Raw genomic sequence first — 25,426 nt, forward strand, 5'->3', positions numbered from 1 at the left:
ATGTGTCTTTCACCAGAGGAACCCATTTCTATGATTACTGAATTTAGCTCCTCAGCAGGGTAGATTTCATGTGAGGCAGTGCACTAAATGGTAAGAAAGAGAGAAACTGAAAGATGGATCAAGTCATATGATGTGACCATCTAAAAAAATATTGAACTTCCAAGTTGTCAAGTGTTTAAATCTTTGACATGAAAAGCAATTTCCCTCTCATATGCACACAGTTTAAACAGTATTTTTGCATAAAATGAGTCTTTCTAAATTGGAATCATCATCTTTGATTTCAAGCGTATGGCCTTGATGCATTGCACCCTATTAGATTAAAGCTCTGAGGTAATCTGTGCCAGATTTCAGAATTTATCCAAACACCTGCTTCTGTATCTGTAAATCACTGGTTGCTAAACTATTGATCATAAATGAGAAAAGTTTTTTGAGCAGGTGTGTGGCAAGTTTTGTTCTTGTCACATGACGAGGATTAACCAATCAAAAACCTGATAGCTTAAAATGTCTTCTAATAATCAGTAGATGAAGATTCTGTTGTGGTTAATAGATAACGTTGGTGCTTGTATGTCTAATTTAAGGTAACTGTATTTTAATCTATATATTGTTTGAAAATATTAAAGTACTAACAAGAATATTTGACTGATGACAGAGACTTTTTGCTTGGTTGCCGCTGCAGTATGCTCTATGTTATCTGCTGCTGTTGTTTTATTGCATTTTCCCCTGATTTCTCCCACTGGTAAAGGCCAAATCCCTGGGACTGCAGAGCCCGCTGCGCTAACTCCCACTGCTTGCCTGGGGAGGGTGTAGACAGCCATGTGCTTCCTCCGATACACACAGAGTTATCAGCTGCCTCTTTTCACTGGACAGCGAGGAGCTTCACCAGGAGGGTGTGGTGCATGCAGAGGTTCAAAGAGTCTCCCACAGATCTCCACACAGTCACACTGACCAACCAGTAGGAGTCACCACTGCAGCTGCAAGGAACACTGCCAAATGGGTCTTAAGGAGCTGGAAGCGCTGGGGCCAGGGATTAGACCTGGGTTGCTGCAGCGATGGGCGAGTGTTTTGCCTCTGCACCAGATGGGTGCCCGCTGATGTTAAATTTAAGTGATAACGTAAAGCAGTGGTGTTCAAAGTGAGGCTTGGGAACCCCAATTGGGCTTTTTTTCTTGTAAAATGCTTTACTCTCACCTGCTTGGGTCTTTGAAAATCCCTTAAATGTAACCATCTGAAATGGAAAAAATATTCTTCAGTTTGATTCATTATGATCTGTGATGTTAAGTCACAAGTATTGATTGATTTTGAAGGGTCTCAACTAAGACTAATATTAGGTCATTGCTTCTATATAAGGTATCAGTGTACAAGAAACAAGAGAAACAACAAACGGACACACAGAAATGCTCCAAAATATGTTTGAGGTAGTTTATAAACAGAGACGCAAATTCATTTCTCAACTGTATAATGTCTCTTTATTTTAAATGGAAAAAAAAATTCACACATTTATGAAGAAAAATAATGGGGGCATATATGTCATTATCAAATGAGTTAAAACTCTTATTGACATCCACCACAAAAATCCAGTAGCAATCATGATATGAACAAGTAAAAAAAAATCTTTTCCAAAAAGGTCCTTGCATCTGCTAGCTATGATTGCCACATTACAACCACAAGAAAACACAAGCTTGTAATGTCAAGATGACAGAATAATTATCAGTAATCATGAGAAAATCAAACCTAAAAATAATTACACTCATGGCCTCTAGACTCCCACGGGGGCAAAGAATGTCATTTTAAAATAAATGTTATAGTTTGCTAACTTATTTGCTCACATATCCTCTAAAAAGCAAAGATGAAGATTTCACCCTGTTGTGTTAGGAGAAGAAGGCAGGGAGCAAATGAATAATTCTTCCTGGTGAGGCCTGCACTGCTCAGAGCTATAGCCTGTGAATCATCATCATCATGAGATAAAAGGCAACATCTTTTCATCTATTTTTCAGTTTTTTTTCATTTTGCCTGCTAGAGTTACACTCCTGTGAGTGTTTTCAAATCCAAAAGGCATATCATATAATTATTTGTTTTCGTATAGATGATATCTGTGAATTTTTTACACTTGTGACAAAATTGAATTCCTGCATAGGTTGAGCTGAGAGGATAATGCAGCATGTCCAGAGTGCCCTAATTGCAAATAATGCAACGCAATTATCACCATTTAATATAATTTATATCAAGGCCTTATCTCAACCACTCAGGCTCCCCTTGTAGAGAGTAATGGTTTTTCTTTATGGGTTTTGTTTGAAATGATGCACGATTAGCTAGTTCAAACTGAGAGCCAGCATGCACAGTAAATGACCAATTAAATTGCTCCTTTGGTAGTTGAATTGATTCTTTCAGTTAATTGTTTTACACAACATTTTAGTAAACCGACATCACAGGTGGCCGCTTATTTTCTGCTCTACTAAAACAACCATGTTGATGTATTGACATCGCTAATTCAGGTGTGACGTGAAGAGAGTTTGTGGGAATGGCAGAGCGGAGCAGTCAGAGGGTCAGAGTTTGACATTGGTCATTATGACTTCAGCTGTTAAGGTCACCCAACAACGTCCTGTGACTCTGACATGGAGGCCGTGCAGACCAGAGGATCAATGTGATGTCATCCTAAATTCATCCCCAGAGAGTCAGTGAGTTGTGGGAATAGGCATCAACTTTGACCCCGTTTGTAAAGGAAATCTCCCCCTCTGATGACTATAGCTCATACCATATCATCACTTTACTGACATGAATGATTAATAGCACCTTCAAGCACATGATCCCAGATATGTTATATAGGTGTGAAATGATAGGTTATAGTATATTTCTCAGATTTGAAACATGAAGACATAAACACAGAATTTGTTTACTGATGCCTTATTATCCATACTGTAGTAGCAGAGCCTCATCCACTGGCTCTTACCATTGAAAACAGTCTATCATATATCTTTAAGATCATGTTCATTTGTGTGTTTTGAAGCTACAAAGTTTAAAACAGGACACACACAGTATGTTAAAGTAAACCTGGGGTATCAATAGCTGAGGCGTCAGACTTTGCAATGCAATTAAAAACTCAATTTTCAAAGCGCTTTGCTGAGGGTGATAAATGGGCCAGTAATCCCTTAATTGTTCTCTCTTAGGCAGAATCACAGGGATGATAGATGTTTCATTAGAGACAGAGCAAAACTTAAAGTAAATAAAATGAGATGCTGATTTTAAAAATAAGTGTCAGTCATTGTATTATCATCAAACCTCCAAACAAAGCTGAATGTAAGTCTCTTTGTGTTTATATCAACTTTCGGCATGTTAAATAGAAAAAGCAGTGAGCTCTTGCTTTTGTTCAGTCTCTTTATCATTTTCAGGACCATAGACAGTTCAGTTGGCTCTGTGTTGCTACATTTCCCTCTGCAAGCTTGCGTGTGTTTTTTTTGTCAGTACTTGTGTGATTAAACTTAATTTTACATATTTCCATTTAATTCCTATAATACTTTTCAACACGAACATCTATCATGGCGAAGATGAAAATGTAACCTGCAGATCTAACATCCAAACATGAAGATTTAACATGGTGAAGACAAACTTTTAAGACATGCTCCCACTGTAGATAATAACCGCAGTTGGTGCTTGCCTGACATGGAACCTGGATGACATGCAGTAGCAGGGCCAACTAGAAGTGGCCGGGCTATTCAGAGTCATTGGCCACCTGAGATTGTGTGTTTCTATTGATTCGTCCAACAGTAAGCTAATATTGACAAGTGCAGCGTTTATTCCAAGCTGTCGTAATCTAGCTGTTTGAGCCTTTTTCATTTAACATGAGATCAAGTTTGACCAACACTGGCCTGCCGCGGCGGGTCCAATCGGAGTTCAGATCAGCTCCTTCCCCTCACTCCCCCCTCCCTCCCCCCACGCTCTCTCTCTCTCTCTCTCTCTCTCTCTCTCTCTCTCTCTCTCCCCCCTCTCTCTCTCTGTGTCTCTCTCAGTTGCAAAAACCGCTCTGCAGCTGGGCTGCACCTCAATGAACCTAATTGGTGCACTGTGACCGACCATCATCTATCCTCTGGATTTCCTTCGCTTTCATCCAGAACATATGAATTTGCTTAGACAGACCCCTTTAAGGAGTTGAACAGATATGTCGGAGAAAATGGCACAACGCGTGGTTTTGTTTCTACTGTGGCTGTTTGGAAGATCATCCGCAGGATTTCCCAATCAGATCAATATCGGTAAGTGTTTTGCTATTATCCAAGGCTACAGATTGTGGCATGTAAGGACATTATGTATGAGACTGCAAGAAAAAAAAATTGTACCGGAGAGATTTGTAAGGAGCGCGGAGCTCTGCGCAATGATTGAGACCAACTTGATTTTATATAGCCTATGCTGCAAGCTTATGACCGCTAATTCTATAAACTATGTAGATTAAAGGTACAGCTAGTTATAAAGTATTTGCTGTGCTATTGTAGTCACTGCATGAAAATAAGTATAGTGTATAATAAAGAAGCGGGGAGACGGTCAGTCCATCCGCTCTGTCTGGGGAGTTTGAGTCAGGCGCACTGGTCAAGTGCTAAAATACATGACACAATTTTTTTAAAGAAACAATTACCCACATGTATAGTTTTATTGGTTTAGAGATCTTCCTCATACATACAATGTCATAAACTCACCCAGAGACGACAGTGAAAGCGTTGTCTGATCTTGGTTTTCATCTCTTTAAGGGGGACTGTTCATGCGTTCCACGGTGCAGGAGCACAGCGCGTTCAGGTTTGCTGTCCAACTCTACAACACCAACCAAAACACCACTGAAAAGCCTTTCCACCTCAACTACAATGTCGACAACCTCGAGTCGTCCAACAGCTTTTCAGTCACTCATGCGTGTAAGTGTGCTTCTATTTCAGTCATGTCCGGATTCCCACCACTCCTGTCCAAGCAGAATGAGCAGAATTATTTATGTCAAACTCATATGGACCTTATAGAAGCTTACAGCTCAATCCAGGGGAAGCAGTCAAGTTCAATCAAAGATGTGGATATCTCAACTCACTCACTGGTTCATGGAGTCTCTGGCAATGCGAATAGAAACAGCATTTTTATAACGTAGCTACACATTGCTCTACCAATATTCATCTCACATAACATTCTTGGATTGTACCACTTTATGTATAGAATTGTTATGTATTTATTCATTACAGAACACATTTTACAGACAATGACTAAGGTTAGAAACCACAGTGCTGTTGTCACATTTATAATATTTTTTTTTGCCTGACTTGAGTTGTACTGAGGTGACATTTTACAGATATATAAATTCCATGCTGTAAAATAAGTTCCCTTGGCAACATGCTTTATACATGTTGGCCTTGAAAGGAGAATGCAGCCACTAACACAAACACTGTGTCAAGGACTGCTGGAGGAGTGCATACTTTGTGGTGGAACAAAATTGGATGGAAGTGTTTTCTGAATGTCTTTAATTTAAACACATTCATGAGTCACACAGAGGATGAAACATAGCAATATCTGTTATATACACATTACCTTACGAGCCGTATTATATGTTTATGGTCTTGCTGTGGTGCAACTGGTACACAGAGCTGCTTTGATATGTGGCTGATCCCACAAATAACCTCTATACCCCATTTTGGCTGCAGTTTCTTGAAATCAGCAGAAACAGAGTGGACAAACAGGCAGGAAATAGAGTGCCATTTTGTGATGTCATTTTAAAGGATGAGTTTAGTTTGGCTGAATGGCCGACTTCAGAGACACAGTGCTTTTTGATTGGTGTGGTTCAGTCCATCTTACCACTGTGTGGCATGCTCATAATGGTCCCTCTGACTCTCCGTGCGCCAGAGCATCTCCGCCTGCTCCGTCCTCTGACTCCCCCTGTGTTACAGAGCATCTCCCCCAGCATTGCAGAGTCAGCTCATTAGCACCCAGCCCTCATAGCACCTCACCGTGCTGTCATTGGGTGAAAGGGGAAAAAAAATCCATAGCTCCCCAACCAACGCCAGCAAATGAGTTGGGCTCAGACCTGCAGAGGAGGTGGGTCTGAGCAGTGAGGGAGCTGAAGCAGAGCGTCATATCACAGGCAACAGAGCTGCAAGCACCCTAACGAAGGCATCCATAAGAAACAATAAGCAAATGAGAGTGAATAAATAATAGATAGTGCTGTGCAATTTCACGCATGTCGAAGAGGAAGGGAAGCATAGGAGGAAAAAGCTTGATATCAGAATCTAATTAAATTCAGGGGCAGACAGAGCTTTGGTGAGAGGAAGGGGTTCCTATGGGAGCCATGGCCCCGTTTCTTGCTGCCACGTCTTAGCATCTCCATCAAGAGCACTGTCTCAGGACTGCCTTAAACTTCAGATACACGAGAGCTTGTGAGCTTTTAATGATGCAACGAAACCAGCGCTCCAAAGATATTTATTGCTCAGTGATGCAAAAATAGGAGGGCAATTGTCAAATGTCGTTATAATGTTTGGTGAGAGCATCTTTTTCCCTTTTGATGTACATATTTATAATCTGCTCTGCTTTAAAATTCTCTTCTATGCTGAATGTGTAGCCTGCTATATTATACAAGCAGATGTGTTATACATACACACTAAAAGTATTTTTCGTGTGTAAGTTTTTATCATAAGATAAGCATTAAAAGTTGAGCAAAAACTGCACATAAAACAGTCTGAGATGCAGGTTTCCTTCTGAACTAATCTGTGTAACGTATGATCTGAGATATTTTTTCAAAGTAGTGCCCTGAGACGCTTGTCAAGCTGAGCTCACAGACCGCAGACAGCTCATGCTGAGCTCACAACAGTCCACAAGCACCTCAGATTGTCTCTACCAATGTAGTGAACAAAATAGAGATGACGGTTATTAAATATCACTTATCTGCTGACTTCCAGGCCTTTGAGGCTTTGCCTCTAGTGAGTGAAGACCTCCTGTGCTGCATGAGTTTTTGATTTGTCAGCCCTGTTTGTTCTGCAAGCTGTCACAATTATTCAGTGGACATTCAAATTTCCTTTGTCATCAATAGCCCCATGTGGATGACTCAGACCTTTGTCAGCAATAGTGCACATCTGTTTTATGATGGGGCAGTCTGAGCTAAATTTTTTACAAAAGTGGCATTTCTGTGGTTTTAGGGAGTAAATCTGTTTCGAGGAGTGCTTCATTGCTTGGATCAAGATGAGACCTGGCTCCAGACTTGTGGAAATAACAGTTTTTGTTTGGACTCCTCTTTTCTTGAAGCTGATGTTGTTTTGCTTTCCTGTGCAATGTTCTCTCTTAACTCTGGGACAGACACTGCCAAAGCCCTCCACTCTGACTCATCATGTAGATCACTCCCCCTCATTTGCTGTACATCCTTCAAAAGTAATATAATAGAGGCAGAGGAACAAGAGGATGCACACAGTAATTCAAATTAAACTCGCTGGAGTTTATTTTGCTTTTTAGAAACAAAGTATGGAAATCCGTAGGTATAATGAAGGCACAGTCTTGTGTCAGAACAGTTTCTTTCAAGTCAGTTTAAAGCCTTTTGCTATTAATTGAATTAGTGACCGGCAGCAAAACAATGTGTGGCTGCAGTAATCCTTAAGGCTTGGCTTTGTACTGCAGCAGCGTGATTTGTGCTTTGGTGGCAAGACTGTTGTTGCTTTGAAGTGACATCAGAAATCGTGAAATGTGTAATTACCAGTGCAGGGTCCATAATAGCTGTGGAAGCTAGGAGTCAGGTATGCTCACAGAGAAAACAGGGGTAGTTCAAAGCAAAGGCTACCGGTTTGAAGAAAGCAGAGCAGACAGCATTAATGTTCCTGATGGTCACAGCTAGCCAACTTAATGACACCGCCATCCTTTTCTCTCCTGTTTACCCATCTTATTCTTCCTCCTACCTGAGGCGAGAAAAACATCAAGCCCCCCCTCCGCCTTTCCTTGCCACGCTATTTATTAGATTACTCGCCTTGATTCCTGTTAAAGGCAAATTTTGCAATGCTTGGCTTTTGAAACTCATCTGCCTATTCCTCATTCCTCATTCTGTCATTAAGCTAATGGTCTGTGTCCCCTCTGCCAGCCTTGTTACATGTGCCTACCCCTCTTTTATTGAATCCTCCAGGTCTTTAAATGCTGGCGGTAGAAGATGCTTTTTTGGCTGCACTGTTCAGCCACCTTCTTCTGACGCGCTTAGCTACTGTAGATGAAACCGCCTCACTGCAGGAGCATAGAAGAGAAGACAGGATGAAACAAGTGTTGCTGTGATTGCATTTGTCATTTCTTAAAGGCAAGAAAGAGGAGAAGGACAAGAAATAAAAGCAGACTGACTGTGAGGTGCAAGTGTGTCTTAGGGTAAACAGAGAGGAGAGGAGGTGAGGTTAACTCTCAGTGAATAGCAGACGACTTATGTGATGATAGAAGTTCATGTTGCAGTATTAGCATAGTCATTTTGAATCAAAATGAATTGTTGGATGTTGTTTTCCACATAATGCAGGATGATCTATGGTGATAATAAGTGAGGAATATCCACATGATTAGCAATGTCAGCTTGGGTACAGCATAAGGATGAGAAAATATGTGTGATAGTAAGGAAGAGAACTCCAGCGGTTGCTTGAATTTACATGGATACTGTATTGGACATCAATATAATTCATTAGGATTATCATAAATGTTTAGTAGCAAGCCTAATTGTCTAGACACAACACATCTTTTAAAGCATCTTCTTCACTGACCTTTACACCCACCCAAAGAGTGCAAGCTGTGCACATGTTGCCCAGAAACCCCAACAGTCTCTTCCCGCCAGCGGCCTACACTATGACTGAGCACATGTGGCAAATGGCATATGCTGTGAAGCTCAGATGAAAAAGCCCCTTACCAAATCTTCGCATGTATTGTTGTGTATAGCTTTTGGGGGTGTTGTTGTTGGTGTGTGAATGGATGGTAAACAAAGTAAAAGAGAGACATGTTTTTGCAGCGCATGGACTGACAGAGACAGGCCATGGTCGAGAAAAGCTCCTCAGGTGATTGTAGAGGTGCCACACTTCTTATCCTTGCAGGCTGTAACTCCAACTCAGCTTGAAAGGTGTGACCAGTGAAACATGGCAGGAGAAGCTGGGAAAGGGGTTGGGGGTGGAGGGGGCTTGGTGGGAGGATAGAGAAGAAGAGTGCAGTAAGAAAAAGCAAGAGAATAAAGAATTAAATTAAAGAATGTTTTAGAGGTTGCTTATATTGGCGAGCACATTTGTGCATTTGTGTGTGTGAGAGAGAGAGTGGGAGAGACTTCTCCAGGCTATGGGGGGTTGTATCGGGACACGCCATCACAGTCCAGCTGTGTTGAAGGCACAGATGGAGGTTTGTTTATGGACGCAAAGGCGTGTGCATATGCATGCATGTGTGTGCATATGCACATAGCCACACACTCATCAGCAGACAAACATACACACACATTGTAGGCGTATAGAATCAAACGCAGTCAGTCTCCCTTCACTCATTGGTTAATGTGTATATCTTGATTTTCTGTTCAAAAGCTGCCATGACACACTTCATCATTAAACCAAAGCAAGGGTCATGGTAAAAATATTGCTGGCTTACTCTGTGTCTCTTTGTGCCCACAGCTAACACAATTTTAGAAAAAGAAAAAAAAATATATATTTTTTAATATATGCCTCACTTTTCAGCAGTAGGATGGTGTGATATGGAAAAAACAATGCAGAGAATAAGAATTCTGAATAATAACAGAATAGAATAAGAACAGTATATTTGAGATTCATCGTGACTGTACAGCAGAGTCTCTGGCAGAAAGATGAACCGCCGTACAATAACATAACGGTCGGATTTTGAGGCCAGCAGGCCAGGCAGTCTCAGGGGCCTGTTGAGGTGGCTTGTTGCAGGCCGCAGTCAGATGAGTTGTGCAGTAACGGCCCTGGATGAGGTTACATGCTCTGGGAAATACAAGGCCTCCAAGAGGGGAGCAGGACGTAAGTAGAAAAAGGACACTGACAGCACAGTTCAGATAGAATAGCATGAGGCATAGAAATAAGGGCATGTTTTGATTTGACTTGAGTTTAAAAGTGTCCAGCAGAAAATAATATTTTGTATGAATTCTAAATTGTAAAATTGTTACCAAAAGTGCTAAGTGCAACTACATTACAGCAAAACATTGCGTATATTGCAGAAATGTAGTTCTGATGAAATACTAATGACTTGTCCTAAATTTCCTACAATTTACTTGAATTCTTACTGTTATAGTTACAATCACTAGTACTGTTTGTTATGGTCACATGGTCACATGAGGTTAAACCTTTTTCATACAGCAAACACATAAAAGGCTGGAACTATTCTAAAGGCCAAACCTCCAAAGGGAACATTATTTTTGACCTAATTTTCTGGCTATGAGATGCCCTCCACTGTAGTTTCATTTATTTGTTTCTTTAAAGCCAGGCAGAGGGCTGGAGCTGTAATGAGATTCAGAATAGAAAACATAGAACACACTCCAAGGCAGATTCAACACAATGAATTTTTAATCAGAATATCAAAAGATCCTCTTAAACCCAACCTGAGAAGTGTTGCTGTCGGGGTGTTATTTGTCTTGGAATCAATGACGCTGGCAGATGTTGTTTGATAAAACAACAGCTTTCCTGCCTCGCTTCTGTTTGCTTCAAATCTCCATATATCCTTCACAAACACTGGGCATTTGGCCATTTCAGCATCCATGGATTATAAAAAAAGCATATAGTTCAGGGACAGATTTCTGACTTGTATATCGCTAGATCAGTGCTCACCTTATAGACTCATAGGTATTTTCAAAGATCTCTCAGGCTCTGACAGTTATCAATCTTTTGTGGTGTGTTCAGACCTGCAGTGGGGATGTCGGGGTCTTTGAATTTCCTATTGATTTCCTATATCCATCTACTCAGTTTTCTGGGGCAAATATGATAAATTGTGAGAGAGAAGGGGGATTAAGGTGAAATGATTATGGATGGACTGTCACAACACCCTCAAGATATCGTCACCCTACAACAAACAATAATTTCAAATAAATTTCAACGCCAGTGCAGAACAACTGTATATTGTTTTTACATGATAAGTGATCTTGATAAGATGTATACAATAGTAATTCTTGGACTACAAGGAGTGTTTCAAATGTCCTGCTAGACATATGGGATTCCCCGTACAGCTGTAACAGTTCAACGATAACATTTTCACAACTATTACAGCTATTTATGCCACCACTGAATAATAAAACCCCATAATGTTACCCTTAAGCATCCAAGTACAGGCTTAAGAATAACATGTGAAACACTGACCCATATGTGAGCTTTATGGCAAACTCATGAATGCAAGGCGTAGATCAAGCCCCTTTTTCATCAGGAGACATGATGCAACATGACAGCCCATCTATGCTCCACACATCTGCTCACCACTGTTCAAATAACAGGGTGGTTTCTGAACTATAAGTCAACAATGACAGGGTAAGTCTGTGTTCTCTTATTGAAGATGAGATCAGCACTCCGTTGTGATGAACACGAGGAGCTGGCTGACCATATAAAAACAGCAATGAACACAACAAGGGACCACACTGGAGGAAACAAATAAAATCTTAGTGGTGCATTAAACAGTTTTGCCTTTGTGCTCTTTGTAAGGAAAATGTGTTTATGATAAGAAAAAAGCTGTACATTTGGTTCATTGGAAATAAAAATGAACAGGGGCCAAGCTGTTATTGTGAACTATTCATGTCAGGTGCATCAGGGATATGATTGCCAGTAGCCGAGCTCCATGTGACGGCTGCTTTCCATTTTGTTTTCTCAATGAGCAAACGCTCTCAAGGAGAGTGGGGTACGTGGTTTGAGGCAGAGATTATTTTTCATTTCTAAATGTCATTTACCCTCATGCACCAGTTGTGAAAAGGCAGGGATGCAGGTGAAGAAAGAGAAAAGGAAGAGCTTTTCAAAACTTGTCACTTGTACAGATCTCTGACATTGCAGTCAGCATTTTTACTTCTCCTCTCTGTCTTTCTATTTTCTATCTCTCTCTCTTTATATATATTTAATCTTTCCCACAAAGCCCATTACAGCTATGTTCCCGCAGCCGTTGCAGTCACACTCAGCTTGCTATTGGCCATTCACTAAACTCCCCTACAATACCCCGTAATCATTGAATCAGTAATCCTCTACTTGAGCTGGAACAGCACATCTGCATCGTGCTTCATTGGAAGTTGCTGCATTGGTCTGGCTTCACTGAGTCTAAAAGAAAAAAGAGAACTCTGTATGGTCTTCCTCAATAGGAGCCACTGACTGTATTGTCCTGACCAAGGTCAGGCAGTTTATGAACAGAAAACACTTCTGTGCCTTTTATTATTTGAGAAAGTCAGACAAAGAAGTATTGGCACCTATGTGCTGTCTAATCTTGTTGGTCCACTTGGACTGTGTTATCAGCTATTTATTGTTTTGGCTTCCCCTCTGTATGTGTGTGGCAGAGTATAATTTCTCTGCTAAAGACAGTCAAGAATGAAGAGGACATCAGACAGTGTTGTGATGAATACAAAGCATCAATAGGGAGTGTCACGATGTACACTCCCAACTAGTAAATATTGGATCACAATGCAACGGGGCTTCCAGCTCTCCGTCTGCCGACTGAGCAGACTGTTCTGCACGTTTCTGGCCTGTTTCAAAAGAGGCAGTCGCTAGCAGAGCCCTGCCAAAGCTGCATGTCTGTGCAGAAACAAGGGCTCCATCATAACTGATTGCTTGTGACAGTTCACAGTCGCCGGGCCACTGAAGCATCATAACCTTGTGAAACTAGTGTATGGGCACTCTAGCATACAGGCTGAAGGAGAGGAGGAATTAAAAAAACACATATTAGCATATTCCTTGCAGTGATATAGAGATGCAAATAAGACATGTGGTGCCATGAATATCCTCTGTGGTTAATATTAAACACATCTTATGTAATGAAAGACATGATGCAGACCAACACCTCTGGAGACAAGGGGCAGATTTATAGATAATTACTGCAGTGTTTGCAGTAAAAGATTGAAGACCCTAGCAGTGTCAGGGAAGGGTTCGTTGATGTGTTGGAATATAGAACTGATGATACTGAAACAGAAATATCTTCTGGCAGGCCTGAGGAACAAAGTGTTGCCTTGTCACCATAACACACGCTAATATATTTCAGATTGTTCAGTGATTCACAATAGTTTAATCAAATCTGCACAAACGCTGTAAAGATGGGAGCGATAATCAAATGATCATGAATAATATGCAGGGAATTATTTGGTTGTAGGCGACTGAAAGGGCTTCAAGGTAATCAGCCACTCTAGGAGGCAGTTTCCATTGCTGTCCATGAACTCATCCTATCACTGCTTGCTTAACAGTTACTAAACTGATGCGTTTATAGGTGTGAAAGAGAAAGAAAAACATTTAATTATGATATAGTGGTGTGGTCATATTTACATGATCTGTAATGTGGTTCTCCTGTCCTCAGCCCTTACTATCCCCATGAGTGAGAATTAAGTGAACATGATGTGCTCGCTCAACCATGACCCTCCTCTGTTTCTTCCTCCAATGGTTAATTTGGAGAGTGCTGTTGTGTGGCTCTTGCCATTTCACACATGGCTACGTAAAACCTGTGGGCGGTTGCTCCCCGGCCGCTGTCCGTGTTTGTGTGTCCATGCATGACTGTGTGTTGAAATATTGAAGTGTTCTATCATCGACCATGGGTAGCCCCCGGCGTGACTCCTGTCCCTTAATTTTATTTTTCTTCCCGTCTTTATCTCAGTGGTGTGGCTTTATTTTCTATGGCATGGCGTGCAAGATCAGGAAGGCAACCTCATCTGGACCCATGACAGAGCTAATCCATCGCAGCTGCAGAATGAAAAGGCCGTTTGGAGTGAATCCATTCCAAAGGCCTCAATGGAAAGCTTCTCTCAGATGCTGGTGCCCTTTGCAGCCCTGACAGTGCTAGAATATGATGAAAAAGGACTTGGGAGAGATCAGTGGCTTAGCGATGTTTATGAGAGAAGGGAATAGTGAGGAGAGAGGCACAGCACTGAAGATGGAGAGATGAAGTGACCAACCACTGTGTTTGTGTATGCCTGTGTGTGCACGTGTGTGATGTGAACTGGATTGTAAGTAAATAGCACAGACTCTTCCCCTTCATCTCTCCACATACCTATCTTCTATATAGAACTGAGCCTAGCTGAATTTTGTGCATCTGCTTTCTGTAGATGTGTGAGGCTTTACACGCCTCTGCAGATGAGCTGCACAAATTCAATAGCAGAACCACAATGGCTGTGAAGTGGACAGTGGCCAAAAGTGGCATGATGTCTACTTTGGAATTAACTCACCATAAAGGAAGTCATAGTATGTGTGGATGGTTAAAGAGAAAGAATACCTTGCTCTTTCTTACTGTAAATGGGCAGTGAGACTGAATAATATACCTTTCTTAAATATGTCAAGGGCACAGTTAAGTCTCACCAGACTTGCTTTATGTTCTCTGCTTTCTTCTCAGGACTTTGTGCAACATATTTTCTTCCTACCTATGCAGCTGCTACTGTACAGGTCCCACTCCTAAGCTATTACGCTTAAAGGATCTGAAGATGGAACGTTGCTCTCAAATTGTGTATAGAACACAATTTAGATCTCAAATATGCATTAATTGAAGGTTATTTAGCAATGTTTCACACCTCAACTGCTCCACTACCAGCATTCCTATAAATATGACCTAACTCTCCCCAACTCAGCTCTTGTATTTTGTGCTTCACATGCATGCAGCCTAAGTCTACCTTCTCACAGTCACTCCAGTAACAAGCTCAAGCCACCACTAGATTAGCTGTTTTGTCTCAGATTTCTCGACAGACAAATCATACTTCCTGCCTAATTGCATTATCTAAAACACAGATACATTCGCTTTGAAAAAGTCAACTCACCATGGATCACGAACTGCAGATCAACCCAGCCATGACACAGCAGTCAGACCACAGTCAAGCATCCGTTCAGCACATATTGGCCTTGTCGGCACCGCCACTCAACCTCCCATAACATCTCAGACTTTCTTTCCTCCATCAGTGAGGGCTAAAAACCATGGACATGACAGACATAGGCGCTGGAGGAGGTGGCTTCAGCTCTGTCCTCATCAGCTGTCTCTCAATCCGGGTTATCCCATGGTGAACCCATGGTGCACCCACCAATTGATCTGGCTGTCTTAAATGGAACCCGACATCAGTGACTAAACTGTCACCTCCCTCCAACAATTCCTGTAAGGGAAGGCATTCACTTCAACCGCAGTAACAACAAAGTCAGATTGTTTCATTATCATTTCCCTCGCTTCTTGCTTCTTTGCCAAACCCAATCACTGCCTTTGTCGGAAAGTGTGACATCACAGAGCCCTGTCGCCTCCACTGAAACAGCTGCATCATCAGCATCCCCTGGTGGGGGCCAGGTTATATTGTCCAGCAGCCTCAAGTTCCTCACTCTACACAAACTTTCCCATTAAACAAACTGCTTGCATTATCTCTCATTCATCTCAACAACCATCATTACCAGCAGCACAATACCACGCGCTAATTATTCCACTCCCCATTTACCTCTGGTTTCTGAGGGGTAGCACTGAACTGCAAATTTTTTATCCTATTCTCCATGAAAAGTCAGCGATTCTCACCACACTTTAGAAACATTCTGTCACTTCGACCACAGACCAATAGCCAATAACCCACTTTGTAATGCCTGTCATTATGTGCACCCGGTTGCAAGTTACTAATAAATTACTAAATGTCACTGTAGCAGAATCACTGACACAGAGGGGTTTTCCTAGGAGAGACCACAGACAGGCAGGTGACGTTTGGAGCTTTTTATTTGAGAACTTAAACTGTTGTAGAGCTCTGGTGTGCTGTGGCCCGGTGTCCAGTCCCATCTCCACTGACAACACAAACTTAGAACACAAAAAACAAACTTAAACTTGGAGTCCTTTTCTTCAGCTGCACTTTTCATGTGCTGCTCATCCCAGTCCAGCAACTACTGCCGAGACAAAGAGAGGTTGATTAGTCAACTCACCCCAGCTGAGCTAATCAACTCACCTGCTCCTGCTCCTGCTGAGCCAGCTCTGCCCTGCCTCTCTCTCCGACAGCTGACTGCCCAAACCACGCCCACCTCCACAGTCACTTCAGTATCATCTATAGCTACTGGTACCTCTAACATTGCTTTAGTAACATCTAGCTACTAGCTACTGTGCCAGTTACTACTACAACTAATATAATGGCACTTTGGTCATCTATGTTAATAGCATGTTTATGTTTGCAAGTTTAGCATCTCTTTAATAATGCCACCATCTAGTTACTAATACAACCAATGTAACGTCACCTCAGTAAAGTCTAATGTGATGTGTCTGTTGCCATACAGCTAATCTAAAGTGAATCTCTCTCTGAACTAATCTAATATCACATCAGTAATATTGATTATCATGTTAACAACACAATTCAGTTGAGTGGATCTTTAGACTTTCCGAATGTTATCAGACTGAAAGTATCAAATTCTGACAGTGAAATAAGTCATTTTGCAAGGGCTGTGTGGCTAATAGAATTTCCAATGATTGTGTGTGGGAAAAATGCTTTTTGGGCCCAATTCAGACCCACAAGTTGTAATTCCACTGTTTGGCCACTATGTTATATTGATTTCAAAACCCAGCACAAGTCCTGGAGGGTTGGTACAAATAGCCTCAGCACCTGATTCATCACCACAGACTGACATAAAATTTCAGACAAAAATTAGTCTCTCATGTAATGTCTGAGAAAAGTGTGTATACAATCAATACTACTGTAACTTTCTGTTTCCCACTGCCTATGTTTCATGACTTTAATGGCTCATATAAGCTTGAGTCCAGTGCCATATAATTATAGCATATAGTTATTAAATAGGCTGTAAAATTATCTTTCTTATTTGCTTAGAGAAATTATATAGTCTAAGAAGAGTGTTTTTCCATACATCATTCAGTCACAGAACTTTTTGTTGAGCTGAGTATTTTCTTCTCTGCAGCAGAACACTTTATGTTCTTTATTCCCTACACACCTTTGATCGATTGTTGATATCAAATTTTTGAAATACCCATCTCTGACATTTCTGTCTCCACCCCAACATAGTGAAAGTGAATGGAATATTCCTCTTACTGTTGATATTCTATTCATTTGACAGATATTTGGGAATATGGGACATGATTACATTGTAGTATGGTGACCATTCAAACAAGATATCTAACTGCCACCAAATTGCAGTGAAATTATTTTATTGCTGTTGGTGCCCAGCACATATCCAGACAGTGAAGGGTCCACAAAAGTGAGATGGAGCATATCTTTTCATTGAATGTGAGAAAATTCTTGGTCTCCTCTCTCCAAGTGGCTATATGAAATGGCTCTGAGGTGAAACCCCTTGCTGAGATTTTGATGTTTTTTTCTTCTTCTTTTTTTTTTTTAAAGGAAAATTTGCTTTAGAAGAGTAAGGTAAGCAAGATATATTCAAGGGCTTTCTCAAAGATATATAGGATTACTGCTCACTCACTCTCATAGCCCTCTGTTTTCCATTTCTCTCTCTCTCTCTGCTACCTCCAGTATTATCATTCAGGGACAAAGCCTTGTCTCAGCAAGGGCACTAATAAGATGAAAAGTGGCGTTGGACTCTACATACTTAACCAGGCTGGATTGAAGCTGAGAAGGAGAGGGAGTTCTTTAAGTGATGTTTTCAAGGTTAAACAACTGGTCCTCATTGATATATTTTATTATTCTTCGTAGAAAGAGCTGGGAGAGACTAGTCCTGGAGATGTGCTATTTTAAAGTACAGGCCTGTAATGAAGCTGCGCAATGCAAGTCCCTCAATGACTTGGCTTGGTTTGTTTCATTGCCATCGGATATGACTTGTGACATGTAATTTGATTAGTGACACTGGGGGCAAAGGCTTACTTTACATTTGCAAGAAGTGGACCTCATGAGAGTGGCAGATATTCATCCCCTCATGGTTGTCTATGTGGCAGACTTTGCATGTGTGTATAAGCCACACATGAGACTCAGAGATCTGAAATCCCCCCTAAAGGACAGAAACAACCAGTCAGGAAGCATTATCCTCATGTTGGTTCACACTGTAACTAGAATATGGAAATTCAAGACTCCTTGCTGTCCTATGTTGCAAATGAGGAAAAGAGAAAATGACAAACAGGAACTAGTTTAGTGGGCAAGACTGAATAACATATATTACTGATGTATATAGAGGGGCAGCAAATACAATCCAGTATTTTGACATTGATGGAAAAATATGTGTGCCTGCCAGAAATCCACAACTCTGCTTGTTTTTCCCCAATCATCCAAATAATAACAGGAACAAGAGGGTTTTCAGCTGCCAGGTATTTCCCCTGCTGTGCAGAATTGGATTCAAAACAAGTCCATTGGGTGCGGAGCTCTGCACCTGAAACATCACCACAAATCTTTACTCAAGCGAGCCCAGCTCTCCTGCAGTCAAGTCAAATAATTTATAGGCATCTTCTTAAACTATTCTTTTAATCTCTTTGATAGGGCTGAGAGTTTTCTCCTTGTGCCTTATTTTCTTCAAGGCCTGTGCCATGAAGTCCAAGACGGATCTGTTTCCTGTGATTCAGCAAAGCTAATCTCCCCTGTTTGTTGTGAAGGCAGAACCTCAGACCACTTCTGACAGCAACAGTTTGAATGTTTGTCGTTGTGGTCTGACATGTTGAACTCTGTCTCGTTTGTTCCTTTTGCAGCTGTCCTCCTATTCTAACTCGTCTCACTCCCAGCACTGAGATGGTGATTAGATTGCGTGTTAGAACATGTTGGCACGCCTTCAGTGACTGTCCGTCCTTATGCAGTCATGGCACAATCCACACCCCTCTTCATCTGCGATCCCTGCGTTCTTCCTCGCTTCACGCTCTATTCTCTTCCCTTCCTCCATATTCATCTGCAACGAAGAGCACGCTTTAGGCCTGCAGTGCTGATTGGGAGGATTAGTGGTGTGTGAGGGACTTTGTCACCAGCTTTCTGGGAAATCCAATTACCGAATATCATAAGCCTTACATGTTTCATACTCTGTTGAATCCCCCTTAAAAATGCATACAGTCATACTCAAAGGGTCAGTGTTTAGCAGCTGTCTCCACCGTGTACTGTAGTCACATCTTCCGGGAGGTGTGGGGCGAGATCGTCTTTTAGAGGATAAGACAAGTTCTGTAGCACTCCTCTCGCCTCTGCATTGCAGCAAATGGTGGACTGCACAAGCCTGTCAGAGAAGGGATTGTTATTTGTTCAACGTGATGGGCTGGGATCTCAGAGCGTGGCTCTTGAGGTGAAGCGAGGGCCAAGGGTTTAGGTCTGTTATCTGCCCACATAGATAGCCCTTAATTGCATGTGTCAAGAAATGACATGCAGTGGACGAGGGCATGCAAAGTGAGATTTCTGCATATATCATGAAACTGATGTCCCCCCATAGGTTATTCATCAAATCTTGCAGCTGTCATCACAACGCTGTTATCTGAACTTTTGAAAATGGCCAATATATTGAACATTTGAACAGCATCCTTGTTCAAACCTTCTGCTCTTTTGCTCTGCATAATGATTTTTGTTGCTCAAACATTTCAGGCATTTCAGTGATGATAAAGAATCACCACATTGTGCAAGTTCTCAATGGCGTGTATGTCTGTTTGACCTGCGCCATGTTTCAGCCCTGTGTGTTGCTGTGTGTTCAAACAAAGCATGATGGTAAGACCTTGAAGGTGAAAATATCTGTCAGAAGGAGATGGAGTTGAGAGCCATTGACTCCTTGGGGATTGTACATCAGCCACTCTCACAAGTACAGGACTATATCATCAAGATGGCAGGTGGAGAGAAGGAGGAGGTGGTGGTTGAAGGCTGCAGAGAAAAAAACAAGAGAGGAAAGAGAATAGTAAATGAACCCCAGTGATAGGAAGGTACAAGCTTGTGGAGCTGCATCTGACCACAGTACCTCTGATCCTCGGGTCAATCTCATATCTGCAGCACACCGTATACTTTACATAGTAATGCAGCATCTCTGATATAAGAGGCATTATTAATGATGAAACAATGGTTCAATAGAAGTAGATTTGTTCCTCATTTTAGTGTTTTCCATCTTAATTTTAATATAGCTGCTGTTAGTCCTTGTTATATTAATATTAGGTGTCTTTTTTAAAAACACGATTATATTAGACATGGTGGCTGAACAAAAACTTAAATTCAATGACATCTCAAAATTGCTCTAAAACATCTTGTTTGATCAGAATATTGAGTCAATTTATAAAGCAGACAATTCTAGTTTGCATAAGTAATCCTTCCATGGCTTTCTCTGGCAAACCAGTAAAGATTTGACAAATAGAATCATATCATGTTATTCAGATGTGACATCTCAGCTTTTAATTCTTCTTTTGTTTGGCCAACATAGCAGAGGTCTGGGCACATCTTATTAGAACTGACGGGGGTTTTAGATCATATGAGCCAATAGTATGGTTTGGGATAAGTGGTTTTCTTACAGATGTCTTTTAGGTCTAATTCTCGAATCTTCAAAGAGAATATAAATCACACTCACTGGAGTTGAATTTTATGCTTTCATACAAATTTCCATAATGTCCTTCTCAATTTGATACACTCCTCAACATCCAGCTCTGACTAAATTTTTTCTCAAAACTAGAATGTGAATTTTGTACTTTGACAAAAATTTCCATTAATTAATTCTCAGATGAAAAAAATGCAATTATTATTTTTAATGCTTTAAAAATTAGTACTGTAAAAATTACAATAAGGTATTATTTATTAGGATATTTGACTTGTTGCCTGATAGCTTGTGTGAGCTTCTTTTCAATTAAAATATAGCATACATTTAAACAAATGTTACTCAAACTCATGTAAAATGTCCATTGCATACAATGCTAATAAATGCCTATCCCATACAGTCTTGCTATAAACTGCAAAGCATTTTAGTTTGCTTATTCTCCTACCATAAAGTGTTGTGCTATGTGTTTTACCACAAGTATGATTAGCAGGGGTGACAAAACGTTATTGTACAGTAAAGTATTAAAATATTTCTCCATAGTTATAGAAGATTCTCTGTATTGTTGCTCACAATATATTTGGATCAAAACTTCTAAGTAAAAAATACTTGACAAATATCTTCACAGATGATCTGTGTTGTAACAATAAGATTATATTTCCTTTAATATTTGATTTGTTCTCCATCCATCCAGACAGGCAGAGGAGAAACAGAGGTTTATATGCTATTCCATTGTGTAGAGCCAGTATTATAGCATTACAGGCAGCCCCTTCTTTGATAGAGACAAACTCATTTGACCCATTAAAGTTACTGGCCAGTAACCTTTTTTGATGTGACTTTTACTAATGTATCTAACAAAGGAGGGAATGTATTGAGTGTTTACAGTCTGCAGTTGTGTGCACTTGGTAGATTCAATAAAACGTATGCATCCATATTGTGTTTATATGTCTTTACATGCCTACAACATAACCTTCTTACAGAAAGACTATTTTATGTGAAGTTTATAGAATGTTTTATAATTTCATAGCATGCATGAGCATCTCAAATAAAAAGTTTAAAATAATAGATACAAAATGAGCTAAAGACTGGTATGACTAGAGACTCCAGTATGCTGGGTTGCTGATCTCTTGGTGGGTGAGTTCCAGGCTAACCAGCCTTGGTGACAGAGGATCCCCAGGCCAAACTCCTTACCTTCCCCATCATCCATCATATACTCCAGCTGTCCAACAGACTGCACATAAATACATAAAAAAGGGTGCATGTACGCATGTGCACACACGTATGTCTATAATGCATGCCCTAGCCCCTTACCCTAACATTAATCATCACAAACAGATGCCTGATCCCAACTTTTACCTCAAAATGAACCTAAATTCAATTCTAGCCTCAATCTATAAACAAAGAAACAAACACACACAGTCGTGTTTGCATCACTTCAAAGACATTACATTGACTCAGATTCATTTCACTTTGCACCATCCACCTGGAACACACTACAAAGCACTTTAAAAATTAATTAATTGGTTACTCTTGGTAAAATCGACCTTTTAACTCTTGTTTATAAACAGCTTTACCCAATTTTTAGTTTAAATAAAGACAAATGATTTAGATTTATCTTACCTCAACCATAACAATTACTTACCTAACCTAACCCTAACCTTAAAAAGAGTTTTGGGGACTTGCTTTTTGTCTCCATAAAAGAGGCAGGTTCCTACAATATGAGTAGGTAAACAGAGACAGAAACAGACACACACCTCTGAACTCAATAGTGAATTACTTTTTTTCCAAACCCAAATAGCAGATGATAGTGGGGATTCCCAACCCAGCAGGGTGTGCACAGGCCAGGAGAGAAATTCAGAGGTCACTTCATTAAAAAATGAATTTTAGCTGCTTTGCTTTGCTTTCATTGGCTTAAATAGACAGTAATACTGTAGTTAGTTTAATACTGAATGATTTACATAGTTTGTTAGCAGTGTGTCTATGACAGCTGGGGTATATGGCTGAAATGTATATCACAATAAAGAATGTTTTTACAATATGAATCTATATCAGTATATGGCAAGTATATGTAAAAATGATAGAAAATGATTAAAAGGTATGTGTTACCAGTCTTTACATACATTAACAACTCATTTTGTTAGATAATTACTGTTTGCTTGGAAACATTCATTTAACAGGTGTTTTATAAAACAATAACATGATCATTGAATTGTAATGTGATTCCACTGAGAGTCAACACACAATAATAATATAGAATTATTGTCCTGGAAATTACAGGATACATATACTGTGCTGTAGGTATAAATCATTAGTACAACAGATCATTTGAAGTGTAAATAGTTGTGAGATTTTGATGCTGTGGGAATAGTAACAGCTTCCTTTAATGTTTCAAGTTGTTAAATCTGGGTTTAGCATTTGAGTAAACAGTTTCAAGCAATCAATAGTTCTGAAACTTTTCACATCAAGAACCCCTGAACTGCCACATGTTAGTCTACTCACCCCCTTTTGATGAGATTTTATCCCAGGGTCCGCCATCTCATAAGATTTTTGCTTTTAGATGTTTTATTAAGGAAAGTGTATGAATCCCATGACCAAAATAGTCATACATTCTGACACTGGCTTACTTATGGATCTAATTATAGTGAAAATACATTATTCCCCTTCTTGTTTGGGACCCTCTGGGGGTCTCTGGACCCTACTTTGAGAACCGCTACTCTATATGACAAGAGCTGATGCAATCCCCCCCAGGGCACTTACAAGCTATCTCCCCGTGACAGCATGCCTCTTCAGTGCAGGACGGGCTGGTCCCGATGTAAGCTGGAGGAAACTGGGGGGAGGAAGGCGGTAAGGGAGAGGGAACCAGCAAGAAGAGCTACAAGGGCCAGAGGGAGAAAGAGACCTAGACACAGGCAAGAAAATGGAGGACATGTGGCTGAGAGGAGAAACAATAGAGCCAAAGAGAGAATGTGGGTTTTATGAAGAAGAATAGGAAAACAGCTAAAGAGATACAATCATCGTTGACATTTACTATTCCCGGCCCCCTTCCCAAGGCTGTGCAAGGCTCTGGCTCATGTGCGGCGAAAGAGCATGGAAGTCCAAATACTTTGAGTGCATGAAAAGGGTTTTTTTTATGAATTAGCCCAGTGTGCCTGCAGGATAACACATATCCCTCTGAACTAGCATTCCAGGCCAGCCATCTCAAGTGATGCATCAGAAATGTAACATCCCTGTAGCACTGCCGAGTGTCCTGATTATAGAAGTGAATGAGGGCGGCACACTGTGTGTGTTTGACCAGTGAACTGAAGATGGGATGCATGGTTCCCTGCAGCAGGAAGGGGGAGGAGGTGGTGGAGGAGGAGGCACGGTTAGCTGCAGAGGAAGGAAAAAAAAAAAGTAGAAGGGAAAATTAGATTGGAGAAGAAGGAAAAGAGGAGAAGCAGATGAGGGAGATATCTTTGTGTTGTTTACCATTCAGTCCTCATGCAGGCCTGTAATCACTCTGTGTTCATGCGCATGGTTGTCTGAGGACTTGTGAGTAAATTAGTATTATTGAAATTCAAAGTGACACTCACTGAGTCACTGAATTATATTAACTGATGTGTTATTCCTTCAGAGTTGGAGACAGGTTCAGACGCTTTATTTCCTCTTGCAGTGTGGCATTTGTTTCATTTTTATTTAATTACCGAGAGGGATGAGACAGAGGCCAGGGCGTTTCTGTGCTGCTCTCTCCCCTGACTGAACTGTGCAGAAGAAGTCCAACACCCATCTCTGCTCCACTGATGCAGTAGGGTGATATTATGGGGGAAACAATCTGAGAGGGGAAAGAGAGAGGCACTCAGGTGGAGAGAGATACTGCCATGCTTGAAGAGGATATATGCTTTGGGGGATGACCAGATGGCTGAGGCACAAGACATGCAACAAAAGGAGAGGTCAAATAAAGTGGTGAGGATAGAAGAGACAGACGACGAGACTTGAAGAGGGAGGGGATCAGTACTGCATGAAGAGACATTTATGGGAGAAAGGGAGTGAAGTGTAAGAATACATGCAAAGTATGTTTATTTGTTTTTTCTTCAAAATGATAATCCAGTTCATGAATGCACATCCATACAGTCTTTTGTGTGCAAATTGTAAGCATTTTTCATGTTTTGAAGTTATTAAGTGATGCTTTCATTAACTTTCCATTTCACTGCAAAGAAACTTTGAAATCCTGCGTTTGACTGGTCAATACTCTCCAACTGATTGCTTTTTTGATGTTTACATTTAAATTTACCAGTATATTCTCTGCTCATTCGTTCTGCTTTCTTGTTATTCACCCTTGACTGAAGGAATTAGAATGTATTAAATTATTAAAAAGTTTATGTTCAACGAATTAGTGAGGTGTCAAATTGGTGCATCTTCTGCCAAATGTAGATCAATTTAAATAATATAGTGATGTTATCCATAAATACATGATCTAGTTTCAAGGACTACTCGCTCATTTCTCACACAACATAGCTTATGATGAGATACAATGCGTCTTTGGCTGGAACAGCAAGTTTCAACCAGTTCAAGCTCATTTTCTCACAGCTGTTTGTACAAGTGATAATTGTAGCTGCTTGGCTAAAGGAAGCATTATTTTTTACTGATGAGATGACACATTTGTTTAATCATCATGATTAGCAGCACTGCTAGTTCCACTTGAAGGTTCCTGGCACTCGCTCTAAGCATCACCTTTAGGCTGTATAAACACCCAAGAAGCCTCAACATGTGCTGTGGCTTGTTAGTGATTAGGAGTGAGAAAACAAATGTATTTCTGGACAGCACAGCTTATGGTACTCCACTGAAATATCAGTAACAAAGCTTCTTTTATTTGTATGTTTTGCTACACTAACTGTGGTCGTATCTATTTA

The 25,426-nt window shown here is 40.6% G+C and overlaps 1 protein-coding gene across 1 annotated transcript in view; it reads left to right on the forward strand.

Annotated features, from left to right (window-relative positions):
* The first annotated feature begins 4,120 nt into the window (after positions 1 to 4,120).
* The window catches only part of gria3b (glutamate receptor, ionotropic, AMPA 3b), an 82,827-nt gene continuing 61,521 nt past the window's right edge, over positions 4,121 to 25,426 (forward strand). The window contains exons 1-2 of the mRNA XM_053323369.1: positions 4,121 to 4,244; positions 4,734 to 4,892. Of these exons, the coding sequence (XP_053179344.1) occupies positions 4,154 to 4,244; positions 4,734 to 4,892 (250 nt within the window). The 5' untranslated portion in view covers positions 4,121 to 4,153. The remainder of the gene's footprint in view (positions 4,245 to 4,733; positions 4,893 to 25,426) is intronic.

This window comes from Scomber japonicus, chromosome 8, assembly GCF_027409825.1.
Source record: "Scomber japonicus isolate fScoJap1 chromosome 8, fScoJap1.pri, whole genome shotgun sequence".
Taxonomy (NCBI): Eukaryota; Metazoa; Chordata; class Actinopteri; order Scombriformes; family Scombridae; genus Scomber; species Scomber japonicus.